Source organism: Moschus berezovskii, chromosome 21 (genome assembly GCF_049115385.1).
Source record: "Moschus berezovskii isolate FMDL1 chromosome 21, NW_MosBer_1.0, whole genome shotgun sequence".
Classification (NCBI taxonomy): domain Eukaryota; kingdom Metazoa; phylum Chordata; class Mammalia; order Artiodactyla; family Moschidae; genus Moschus; species Moschus berezovskii.
In genome coordinates this window covers 5,224,202-5,237,435 of record NC_142480.1, presented here as the reverse complement: position 1 = coordinate 5,237,435, position 13,234 = coordinate 5,224,202, and the positions used below count along the sequence as shown (strand labels likewise).

Sequence of the window (13,234 nt, the reverse complement as noted above, 5' to 3'; positions counted from 1 at the left end):
ATTCAACACGTAGGCTCCTGGAACATGGTTGCAACTCTGCCTGGGTGGCTGGAGCATGTCAGTCAGAAACGCAAAAAAGGTTCTCAGTAAACCGAGGTGTTAGAGAGAGTGGCAGGAAACCTGGTCTAATAACCTTTATGGACTCAGGAGATAAAGTGTGTTTTCCTCAGGTCTGTTTTCCAGCCTATATGGATTACAGGGTCAAGCATCTTAAGAGAAACAGAGATTCCTGGTCTTATACCCAGATAGGGATGTCTTATTTGTTTAATGCTCTTTATGGCTCATGGAGCACTCATGTCTATTATTTCATTCCCCCAATAACACCAAAAAGGATAATGCTGTAAGAATTCTCGCCCCCATTTTGCTAAAATAGGTGGACATAAAACCAGGTGATTGGGGGGGCGGGGGACGGGCTGGTAAGTTACAGTATCATTAGCCAAGGTCTAGCCTGAATCTCACATTGAGGGGAAGAAACCAAAAGATGCTTAGTTGAGAATGATATTTGATTATGTCTTCTGAAAATGTTAGCTACCAAATGTGGTTCTCAGGCTACATTAATAGCAGTAGAGGTGCGGACGGAGGGAGGTTATAGTCCTGCTCTGCTGCACCATGAGCTGGTCGTACTTTTCCATGAATGTCAGGACCAGATCTGAGCACCACATGGCATCTATAATGAGGACAGCACGCAAACTGGTGAGAAGTCTGAAAGCAGCATTCATATGTGGGGCAGTTGAAGCAGCAGCAAGAGATACGTACTTGGAGGAGAGAGAAACTGAGAGGGGCATGAGCACAGTTTTCAGATCTCTGAAGGGCTCCTTCTCCACGTGGAAGGGAGACCTTACTTCTGTGAAGCCTGGAGAACAGAACTAGCGATACTGCATGGAGACTACGATCAAGAAGATTTAAACTCCATAAAAGAAAGAACTGTTTTATAAGCATCCTGTGGAAGAGTGTATTGCTTTGTGAGCCCATGAGCCAGCTGGCCATTTGGTAAGCGTCCTGGGAAGGACGTCCTGTCACTGGGTAGAGATCTGGATGTGGTGAGACCTCACATGAGGCCTTGGCCAGCCTGTAGACCCTGCAGGTTTCAAACCCAGATGAACTCGTGGGTCAGGAAGAGTCTTTACCACCATCAGCTTCTTTCTCTGTGAAGGTCTCTTGACTGTCCTTACTCAGAGGCCTCAGAAACGTGTTAGACAGTATTTGGAGCTGCAAGGCCTTCCTTGAAGAGGACAGAAAATCACTCCCACTTGTTCCTACACTCCTCAAAATAAAACATGTGCAGATGTAACTGTGGACTCTGACACACACACCAAAAGTGACCTTTTAAAATAAGTTTAACCAGTACTTGTCTAGATTAGTCCTGCCAAGCGGAGAATTAGTTTTAAAATAAAGCATATAAGGACACAGGTTGAAAAGTAACAGAGGGAAAAAACATAAACCTTAAAGACACTGACCAGGGAAAATGGTGTGACTGTTAATATTATACAGAATAGACTTCGAGGCAAGAAGTATTACTGAAGATAAAAGACCTCCTTAATTATAAAAAGTATCAATTGAAAAAAAAAGAAGAATCTTAAATTTGTAGACTCTAATATATCTTCAAAATATATAAAGCAAAAATGGGCAGTTCTAAAGGAAGAAATAGAGGAATCCAGAAGCCTTGTTGGCGATTCTGATGACACCTGCAAGAAACTGAATAAGCAGACAAAAATAAGCAGATGTAGAAAATTTGAAGCGCGTGATTGACCAACTTGACCTAATTTACATTTACAGAAACTATAAGCAGTCACAGTAGAGTATACAATCTTTTCAAATGCACAGTGAGCATTAGTCAAAACAGACTACATTCTAGGCCACAAAGCCAATCTCAACACGTGTGATAGGATTAAAAGCATACAGAGGTTTTCTTTGATCATAGCGGAATTAAGCAGTATACTATTAAAACAATCCATGATGCCAAAAGAAAAAAGAATTCACAGTGTAAATTAAAAAGCATTTTGGGCAGAACAATGGTGAGACTGCAGTGCAGCAAAACTTGTGGGATGAGACCGCATAGGGAAATGTACAGTTAGAAATGCGTATTTTGGAAAAAGAATGAAAAGCCAGTGACCCCAAGCTTCTCTGTCAGGAAGCTAGAGAAAAAACAAACATAAACCAGCAAAAATAAAAGGAAAAATTAAAATTTAATGAAATAGAAAGCAGATACACAATAGAGAAAAAGCAAAATATTTTTGTTTTTATTTTTTAAAGATTCTAGGTAGACCTCCATGTATATGGTCACATGATTTATGACAAAGGTACCATTGTACTTCGTGGGCTAAAGATGGTCTTTTCAATGGATGATACCACAACAATCAGATATCAATAAAAAAAAAAAAAAAAGAACACTTTACCCCTAGCTCATGCTGTACCCCCAAACTGATTCGAAGTCAACCTAAATAGGGAAAGTGAATCAGTAAAGTATCTACAAGAAGATTCATGAAAATATCTTCATCATATTGAAGGGAAAATACAGGAAAGCATCTTTATAACCTGGAACAGGACACAAAAAACATTAACTGTAAAAAAAAAAAAAAGAAGTTGGACTTCTTTAAAGTTAAGTTTTTTTATTAAAAGACACCATTAAAAGAGTGAAAAGGCAAGGGGCATACTGGGAGAAGGTGTGTGTATGAATATGACAAAGGACTCATGAAGAATATACACAGAACTCCTACAACCTAAAATGAAAAAGGCAGACAGCCTCTTAAAAATGAGCAAAAAACTTGAACAAGAGTTTCACAGAAGAAAACAACAAGTAGAAACAGGACATGGCAGATGAGCACATGGAAGTTGCTCTGCATCACTGTTCATCAGGGAAACAAATGAAAACTACCGAGTACTTACACACACCAAGCAGACTGAAATGTAAAGGCTGAGATTGAAAGGATACAACATGTTGTAAAACACCTACCCTGTAACCTACTCTTGGGTAACATACCCAAGAGAAAGGAGCGCCTGTGTGCACTGAAAGACCTCTGTGCAAATACTCACAGCAGTTTCACTCCTAATAGCCAACAGCTGGAAATGATGAGCACGTCCATCAACAGGAGAATGGATAAGTTATTTATGGTATGTCAAAAAAGAGAATGTTATTAGCAATCAAAAAAACCTGAATTCTTATCAGTGCAGTGACACAGGTGAATCTGATAGATACCACATTGAATGAAAGAACATTGAAAAAGAGTGCATGCTGTATGAATCCACTTCTCTGTCGTTCAAGAACAGGAGAAAGTAACTGATGGTGGCACTCAGAAATGTGGGCATGTCTGGGGAGGAGTGTGTTAAGTGAAGCTGATCCACACCCTAAGTGGACTTGCAGTGATGCACAGGCTGTAAGGAGAGTAAACGAAGGGAACCACTAAGTAGGCGCAGAGTGTTTTAAGCATCAGCTTATGAGGTCTGTCTGTCAGTTAATGAGCACTGACCACCTCTCAGCAGATGGTAAAGTGTCATCCACACAGATGTCCAAAACACATTGCATGGACTCTCCTTTTTTAGAAGGCAGTTGGGATGTTTCAGAATAGATCTTTTCAAATAGAAAATAGCAGATGTTTCAATGATCATGTCCATTGATCCAGAAGTTCTGCTTATAGGAATGTTCACACTGATATGCACAAGGATATTCAGTCCAGCATAATTTATAATATTTTCATTTTATATATGAAGAAGTTAAAGTCAGTAACTTTTCCAAGGTTATTCAGCTGCACAGTGATAAGCCAGCATTTTAATCCTGAGCTATTTGACACAAAACCCCCTGCCTAGTAATTGTACCTACTAGAGTAGTCGTGTTCAGAACAAGCCCTTGTGGGCTGTGTCTGGCTAGCAGATACGTAACCAGGTGAGCAGCCTTTAGACTCTGTGCTCTAGGTGTAGGGGCCTCAGACGGTGCCTTAGACGGTGAAGAATCTGCCTGCGATACAGGAAACCCGGATTCGATCCCTGGCTTGAGAAGATCCCTGGAGAAGAAAATGGCTACCCTCTTCAGTATTCTTGCCTGGAGACTTCCATAGACAGAGGAGGCTGGCAGGCTCTGGTCCTGGGTCGCAAAGAGTCGGTCACGATTGAGTGACTATCACTTCACTTCTTGGAGAAGGAAATGGTGACCCACTCCAGTGTTCTTGCCTGGAGAATCCCAGGGATGTGGGAGCCTGGTGGGCTGCCGTCTATGGGATCACACAAAGTCAGACACAACTGAAGCGACTTAGTAGCAGCAACACTTCACTTCACTTCCAGGAATAGATGGGACAGAGCTGGCAACTCAAGAGCTGCAGTCAGAGGATAGGCCAGCCATATGCCTCAGAGAACCCCGAGAACTTCTAGAATGGCTCTATCGTTCTCTCCCAGTCTAATATTGAAAGTCTCTAAAAATAGAGCACTGATTTCTAAGGCTTTAGGAGGTTAGAGCTAAGACCAAAGAAGGAATTATAGGAAGAAAGATTGCAACTCATTATGCTGGCAATCAGAAGCAGCACAGTCCTAGGTTACAAGCTTGGCTTCTAAATTCAGTTCTCCTGTTACATACCATGTAATTTGGACAAGTCACTCATTCTCCCTGGGCCTCAGTTTTCCCGCCTGTAAAAAGGGAGGATTGAATTAGATGTTCTGTCTGGTCTTTGAATTCCTTAAGCCAGTACTTTTGGCCACACTGTTCCTGTATTCCAGATAGGCATCCACCACCCCCAATTCCCACTGCCGCTAAGTCCCCCTCCAAGAACATAGGCAACCAGAGATTTCAAACCATAGGATTCTAAATCTCCCTTCCCCACGTCCTCTCCTTGGGTACCTGATAGATACACTGAAGAGTCTTTTTTTGATATGCTTCAGTATCCCACAGCCATTCTTGATAGGATGTGGCTTCCAGACCTCCTTCCATTTAAAACATGGCCCTCTGTGTCCACTAACGGTGCAGCACCAAAGCCACTTGAACACAGGCTTTCTGGGATGGACTCACCCATGGTGGAAAGGGAGAGGATCTTATCTCCCTCATGCTGGTCACTGCACTGCGATTAACGTGCCCTCTGAAGAGCCGTGTTAACCACAAGTCACTGTGCTTCTTATCACCCGTGTAACCACAAAACCTCCAGCCCTTTTTCTGATGATCTAAAGCTGAACCAAGAGGGAACCACCCCAGGATCCTGGGTATAGACGTTGGCCCACACTGCACTGCCAGTGTGTAACAACTAAGTTATGAGACAGTTGTGTTTCCTTAGCCAGCTTGGCACATGTGCTTCTCTCACACCCTCCCTGTCTCTCTCTCTCTTCACTGTAGGACAGCCCAGCCTGCCTTCCACCTGGCTAAGGCCTGGAGAAAACTGGTATTGCCCACTGTGCTCTGGCCTCGCTTTATCCAGCAGCGCAGCAGGGTGGAGCAGTAAACCAGAGCTCTCGTCTTAGTGGCCCAGCAGCATGCAGGGTGTCCCTTCACGTCTCTGAGTCTTTTCCTGACCTGCCTCTGGCTTCCCTTGTGGCTCAGCTGGTAAAGAATCTGTCTGCAATTCGGGAGGCCAGGCTTCAATCCCTGGGTTGGGAAGATCCCCCGGAGAAGGGAAAGGCTTCCCACTCCAGTATTCTGGCCTGGAGAATTCTGCAAAGAGTTGGGCATGACTGAGCGACAGTGGAGTGAGCTGCCTCCAATTTCAGATCACAAAACCCTGGAGCCTCAGAGCCAGAGGAGAGCCCCTCCTAAAGCAGGGTCCTTTCCATCACTGACAGCGGGCCATCCAGCCTCATCCAGACGCCGCTTGCATGTTTCCATCTCTAAGGACTGAATGTTTCTCAGTTAACGCTTGCTGACAACTTGCTGTGCGGTAGCAGCTGTGTTAAGCAGCTTCATGCGATAATCCCCCACATTTCCTACCACCCTCCTCTGGCAGCCCTCCTCTGCTCGCTGTGCCCGTGAGAATGTTCGAGACGGGGCGAATGGTGTTCGTCTTCCTCTGTCTGCCTTCTTTTCCTTAGCGTGATGCCCTTGAGATCCACCCATGCTGTTGTAAATGGAGAGGTTTCCTTCTTTCTGTGGCTAAGTAATATTTCATTGTGTCTGCAGTATACCACAGTTTCCGTGCCTCTTCATACATCAGTGGACGCTTGGATTATTTCCGTGTCTTGGCTGTTTTTAAATACTGCTCCTGTGAACATGGGGTGCACGTGTGTGTTTGACTTGGTGGTGGTGGTTTGGTCACCAAGTCGTGTCCGACTCTTGTGACTCCATGCACTGTAGCCACCAGGCTCCTCTGTCCATGGGATTTCCCAGGTGAGAATAGTATTTTCGTTTTCTTGGGGTGAATACCCAAAAGCGAAGTTGCAGGATCATGTGATAGTTCTATTTTTACCTTTTTGAGGAACCTCTGTACTGTTTTCTAATAGTGGCTATACCAACTTGAATTCCTACCAACAGTGCGCAAGGGTTCCTTTTTCTCCACATCCTCGCCAGCACTTTATTTCTTATTGTTTAGATAATAGCCATTCTGACATGTATGAGATGATAACCCCTTGTGGGCTTTGTATTTGTATTTCCCTGATCACTGCCAATGTTTAACATCTTTTTATGTATCTGTTACCTACATTAGTCCCTTATCAGATATGTGATTTGCAGTCCGTTTCTCCCACTCAGCAGCTTGCCTTCTCGTTCTGTCGATGGCTTCCTTTGCGTGTAGTGTTTTAGTTTGATGTAGTCCCACTTGTTCTGCTTTGCTTTCATTGCTCTTGTTTTTGCTACCAGAGTCAAAAAAATCACCACCAAGACCTGTGTCAAGGAGCTGATCACTGAGATTCTCTTCTAGGAGCTTGATGGTTTCAGATCACAAGAATATGGAGATTAAACAGCATGCTGCTACAGTGGATTGAAGACACATCAGGAGGGAGACTGAAATGCCGGGACACCAGCAGAAATGGGAGTGTAACCTGACAGAACGAGTGAGACGCAGCAGAAGCAGCTTTCCGTGCTACTGCTGAGTTCACAGCAGCAAAGGCCTACCTCAGGAAGCAAGGAAGGTCTCACACAGCCCAACGCTGCACTCAGGGCACTGGGAAAAGAGGAGCAGAACAAGCCCAAAGTTACTAGAGTGAAGGAAGCAACAGTGATTAGAGCAGAAATGGGGACTAAAAAGGACAATAGAGAAGAGCAGTGAAGCTAAGAACTGGTTCTTTGAAAAGATAAACGAAACTGACAAGCCTTTATCCAGACTCACCGAGGAAAACAGAGAGAGGACTGTGTGCTCAGGCTAAAATGGCCATACTTACTCAAAGCAGTCAAGAGACTCAGTGCAATCCTTATCCGAATTCCAGTGGCATTTTCCACAGGACTAGCTCGCTGAGTCGGACATGACTGAGCGACTTCACTTTGACTTTTCACTTTCACACATTGGAGAAGGAAATGGCAACCCACTCCAGTGTTCTTGCCTGGAGAATCCCAGGGATGGGGGAGCCTGGTGGGCTGCCGTCTATGGGGTCACACAGAGTCGGACACGACTGAAGTGACTTAGCAGCAGCAGCAGCAGCACGATAATACTAAAATCTGTGGGAACCACAAAAAAGACCCCATGGCGAAAGCAATCTTGAGAAAAAACAACAAAGCTGGAGGCATCACACGCCCTCGTTTCAAACTATATTACAAAACTGTAGTAATTTAAGCAGCATGAGATTGTCATAAAAGCAGAAATCAGTGGAGCAGAATAGAGAACCCAGTCATCAACCCACACAGATACGGTTTACTAGTTTATGACCAAAGGAGTCAAGAACATACAGTGGGGAAGGGTATCCTGTTCAATAAACGGTACTGAGAAAGCTGAACAGCCACAAGGGAAAGAGTGAGGAGTTGTCCTTTTAACTAACAGCCCTTTGGTTAACGCACTCCAGACACTATGCAGAGAGCCACGGGAGCATCAGTATGAACCAGAGAAGACTCGCCCTTAAGAATCTTTACATCTAGAAGTCTTAATGAGATGTGTGTCACACCGTGACGTTTGCGGTAACCCCATTAGGTCGGTCGAGCCAGGATGGCTACCCCCGTTTCACAGTTGGAGAAACTGAGCCCCGGGGTGCTGCCCGGGCTGACAGGGCCAGGACCTGGGAACCCGACTCACAGCTCAGGCCGTGACCACACAGCTTTATCAGTTAAATGAAATAACTGGTTTTCAGACCCTCGCTGCTCCGCTGATCGTGTTGAAGAGCTGCCTGGCCAAGCTCCCCCTTCTTCTGACGCATCCACGTCCCCCTGTCCCCTGGTAGCCCCAGGGTCACGGTGTCCTTGCCCCGCAGCAGCTCTCTCCAGCTCACTTACCTTTTATTTATTTACGCGTATTTCTCTCTCTTTTCCCTTTCAGGTTGTGATCAATTATTCAATCGTGAAAGGGCTGAAGTACAATCAGGCAACGCCAACCTTCCACCAGTGGCGAGACGCCCGCCAGGTCTACGGTTTAAACTTTGCAAGTAAGGAAGAGGCGACCACGTTCTCCAATGCCATGCTGTTTGCCCTGAACATCATGAATTCCCAGGAAGGAGGTAAGTGGGGCTTTCTCTGGCCTGGCGCCCCTCCTTCCCTCCCCTCCACGGCTCCGACTCCCGGGGTGTCCTCAACGGCAGCTGCACTGGGCTGACGTCTGATGGACTTGCAGAGAAAACTACTGCCTGACGCTAGATATAAAGCGCTATTGACAGTTTGAACGAGAAGAGAGACGTTTGCATCATTTCTGCCCTTTGTGAGCTGGAGACAGTCGTACTGTGTGCCCGAAGCTGGGGTCCAGATGTGTTTTACCTTTGTCTGCCTACTTTCCACATTCTCAGCACATATTTGGCAGAGTTGGGAGGGAACAAGCAAAACTGTATTCTTGGATTCATTTATTCCTAAGTTTAACATACGGTTACGGGACACTTTCTGCACGTTGGAAGCTGTCTGGGGCAAAATAGGTCAGAAGTGAATCAGTGGAGCCCGTTGACTCATGGCATTTGGTATCCAAGAGAAGATGGATGGACCTGTGAACCGCTAGAGATAACTTATTGCGATAGGGGCGCTAATAAGGTGTGAGCAGGGCAGGGGCTTCAGGAGCATGGAAAGGAAAAGAAGGGACTGCCCAGCTAGACTTCGAGCGGTGTTGACATTTGAGCTGGAGTTTTGACAGGTAGAGAGCTCACGAGATGGGGGAGTGGGCATCCCAGGCAGAGGGAACAGCAGATACAAAGGCTCTTGGGCCTGAAAGCCCAGCCTTTGCGGGGAGGAGAGCGTGCAGTGTCTCTGGGGCCCACGGTACCAAAGGAAGGAGGCTGGATGTGGAATTGGGGCTGCACAAGGAGAGGCTTCAGCCAACCTGGGAGACTTGGGGTGTAGAAAGTGGGGTGGGGGCGGAGAGAGGGGCGGGCAGGAGCCTGCAGGGCGGGTGAAGCAGAGAAACAGAAGCACACACAACTCTTCTGGGCGATCTGTAGTGTCAGCTTCCACAGGAGGATGGGGCCCTCCAGGGTGTCAGCGTCTTGGAGGCCAGAGACGTCCAGCGCTTGGCTGGAGAGCTCACCTCGGTGGGCATGGCAGTGTGGGGCTGGGCCAGGGGAGCCCTGCTGGCCCTGAGTCCAGCACACGTCACTTCGTTTCTCTGTGTCTTGGTCTCTCTTCTGTAAGATGGCCGATAAGGAGTTGTTTTTATGTGTGTATGCACAGTCTCCTAGTCGTGTCCAGCTCTTCGCAAACCCACGAACTGTAGTCTGCCAGGCTTCTCTGTCCATAGGATTCTCCAGGCAAGAAAACTGGAGTGAGTTGCCATTTCCTCCTCCAGGGGATCTTCCCAACTCAGGGATTGAACCTTCATCTCTGGCATCTCCTGCATTGCAGACAGATTCTTTACCCACTGAGCCACCTGGGAAGCCTGATTCTATGTTTAAATGAACTCAAATATAAGATGTTAGTGGGTCGCCTGACATGTGTTAATCTCCCAGTATTACTATTTGTGAGTATCATTACTGTCATAGCTGCTGCTGCTGCCAAAATTAAGGCAGGAAGTGGGGAGCCATGGTACTTAGAAGCTGCAGGGAGATGCCTTTTAAATAACTGTTGTGCTTTATAGATCCAAGCTTTGGGACCTAACTTTAACCCTCGGAGAATTTTTTTTTTTTTTATAAAGAACGTGTTTAGAGTATGCTTCCTGCAGGTCATACGCAGAACCAGTACTTATAGTAGAGTTTATTTCCCCACTATGAGAAGACTGCAAGGTTTATGGATCCTCTGCTGAGAATGGGGGCTGCATGGTGAGGGGCCACAGCGGTACTGAGTGACGAGTGCAGTGTCTTTTTTCCATCCAAGAGCCTTGAGCCTCAAGGTAGAGTGAGCTGAGTTTAAGGTTTCCAATCTGAGCGGCCTCACTTGCCCCAGGATGAGAGAGTTTAGCTTTATTTTATCTGTATATATAGATACATTAATGTGGGGGAAAGGTTTTCATTTAATCAGATGGCTGGCTCAAAGCAACTACTATTGACTTCATTAACTTCACAGTAGAATCACAAAGAAATCAGCTAATCCGAACCTCATTTTCAGATAAGAGATCTGTGACCAGTATGAAGAAATAACTGTTGCCAGGTAGTAAGTCACCTTGGAACCCCGATCCCCTCTGGGTGGAACGCTGTCCTTGTTGGGGTGGGTGGGTATGTGCTCACGTTGACGGGGGCCTGACCTGAGACTCTGCTCCTGAGTAGTCATCTCTCCTGGCTCACTGGTCTTTGGAGGCCGAGAGCTGGGCCCACTGTGGACAGAGCTTTTCCTTCCCCTGTGTGTGGCCTGCTGTACTTTACAGATGCCTGAAGCGTGAGCTCCGTGAGCTTGTGCAAATGCGTCTGTGGGACCCCGACAGAGACCACACCCCTCCCAACCCAACCAGGGCTTCAGCTTCTGTGAGAGCAGAGCACCTTTACCTGTTTGAACTTCATGTAAATGGATCGGACAGTGCGGACGTGGGGGTGTGATTCTTGTCCTTGACCTCACGTCTGAGGCACCCACCTCTGGACCCATGTGTGTCCGCGGCCAGTCCTGTCCCTGTGGGGCGCATTCCGGGGTGTGGCTGTGCCTCCCTGCCCAGTCGTGCAGCCCCTGGAGCCCAGGTAGGACCCGGGCAGCCTCCCCACCAGCTGCCACTGGCCTCCTGCTGCAGATAATTGCAACGTTTCTATCAAATGCCCTGCATTGGGAAGTGCTGTTCCGCCATCCTCGGTGGGAGCCGTTCGCAGTGCAGTGGACCCGTGAACAGCACAGCTCTGAACTGGGTGTCCACTGACTTGCAGGTTCTTTTCCATGAGTACATCTCCGGCTCTGCCACCTGTGGCCCTGGGATAATAAACCCAGCTTCCTAGGGCTGACGTGAAGATTCAGTGTAAGTGTTTATAAAGCACTTAGCATGGAGTGCCTCGTATGTGATAAGAGTGTGACTAATACTGGTTTTTCCTTCCCCCTCCGGTCTCGCTTAATTTTGCTTGTCTTTAGGTTTCAGCATCCTTGTTTGTAAAATGGGGTCAGGGGCCCGGGCTCTTAGACTGTGGACTCTGTGAGCCGCGGGGTCCAGCAGCGTCTCCCTCCCCCACCCTTGTGCATGAGCGTGAGCGACACAGGCACGCCGCTGTGCGTGAGCGACGCAGGCACGCGGCTGTGCGTGAGCAGCGCCACTAGCGCGCCCTCGTGTGAGGCTGGGCTGGGTTTCTGGGTTTCCGGGTGCCGTGTGACTGGTGTGCTGAGGGCAGTTCAGAGCAGGGCTCCTTGTGCCTGGGCGGATGGCAGAGATAATGATTATGGTAATAAGAACATCTGCACCTTCTCCTCACAGCCCAGGACTTGTGTGTGTGTGTGTTTTCACCAGAATCCTCCCACGTGCCCCTTCCAGCGGCTTCTTGGGCAGACTCCCGCTGACCGGGCAGCCTGGGGGCGGGCCTTCGCTGGCCGCGGAGGTGCTCCCGAGTGCCCCGCTTTTGTTTCCTGCAGGTGTCAGGCCGGCTTCTCTGATACAGCGTTTACTCTGACGTCGAGTGGGGGCTAAAGGGGGACATGTCTGCCGCAGCCCTCCGGTGGAACTGAGACTCGTATTCGGGGCCCCTGGTTTGAAATCCAGTGTTTTTTCTACAGCTCTGCGCTGCCTCAGGAGGTCAGAGAGGAGGGTCAGCCAGCCGTGGGCCCAGCCTGCCCCCACAGCTCTGGGCGGTCGTCTCCCTTTGGGGACCACAAGGCCTTGGGCAAGGTGGTCGGCGTGGCTCGTGGCACGTGACTGCCACTACAGAGAAAGGACCGAGGTCGCGGGTCTCAGTGTGGGGGGTGTTCATCATCCCGACTCCGCACTGCCAGTACCCTTACCTGCCTTCCTCTGCTGCCACCCTCCGTGGGCGCCCACCACTGTCTGGTTAAAGCTACCTGTTATCAGCCAGGGAGCCGTGTTTACGGGCTGTACTTTGCCTCCAGGCCCACCTGGGCTTCCCCCCCTTCCTCAGTTCATTCTCTGCAGACATCAGTTCAGGGTCAGGGTTAGAACCCTGATAAAGGCAACTGCTTCTGTGCGCGTCCATGTGAGCCTGCTTCTGACCTTAAACAGGCCACTTCTTGGGGGCCCCGGTCTCCCTACCTCTGAAAATAGGGATGCAGACTTGGTCAGGATCTCTGCAAGTCCTTCTCGCACTTGTCTGGACAGAGCGCATGCCAGTTCACTCCTTACAGACGTGCCCCCGTGGCCAATGCTCAGAGCAGGGAAAGCCCAGAAAAGAAACTGGAATGGCAGAATGTCCCTCTCTACCTCCCGGAGGACCTAGCACCTCCGGGAGACAGGCTCCCTCATCACCCACAGTCCTTGTTTATTGTTGAAAAGTAGAAAATGCCAACAAGCACACAGAAATTCCACACTTGGAGTTGTGTTCACAGGGGAGAGGTCAGGAGCAGCTCCCCCGACAGACAGGCCATCAGACCTCAGTTAGGACTCCCCCAGCCTTAGCTTCTCCACCTGTAAAATGGGTGGTCAGGCCGGTCTCAGACGGGATCATGAGAAGTGAAGTTGCTCAGTTGTCTGCGACCCCATGGACTGTAGCCTACGAGGCTTCTCCATCCATGAGATTTTCCAAGCAAGAGTACTGGAGTGGGTTGCCGTTTTCTTCCCCAGGGGATCTTCCCAAGCCGGGGATCAAACCCAGGTCTCCCGCATTGCAGGCAGACCTCTGAGCCACCAGAGAAGCCTGCACA

At 48.3% G+C, this 13,234-nt stretch overlaps 1 protein-coding gene across 5 annotated transcripts in view; it reads left to right on the top strand.

The window, feature by feature from the left end:
• Window positions 1–13,234, top strand: part of EVL (Enah/Vasp-like) — a 139,091-nt gene that overhangs the window by 94,308 nt on the left and 31,549 nt on the right. For all 5 annotated transcript variants that reach the window (XM_055418529.2, XM_055418531.2, XM_055418532.2 and 2 more), the window contains exon 3: window positions 8,367–8,544. In XM_055418529.2, the coding sequence (XP_055274504.1) occupies window positions 8,367–8,544 (178 nt within the window). The remainder of the gene's footprint in view (window positions 1–8,366; window positions 8,545–13,234) is intronic.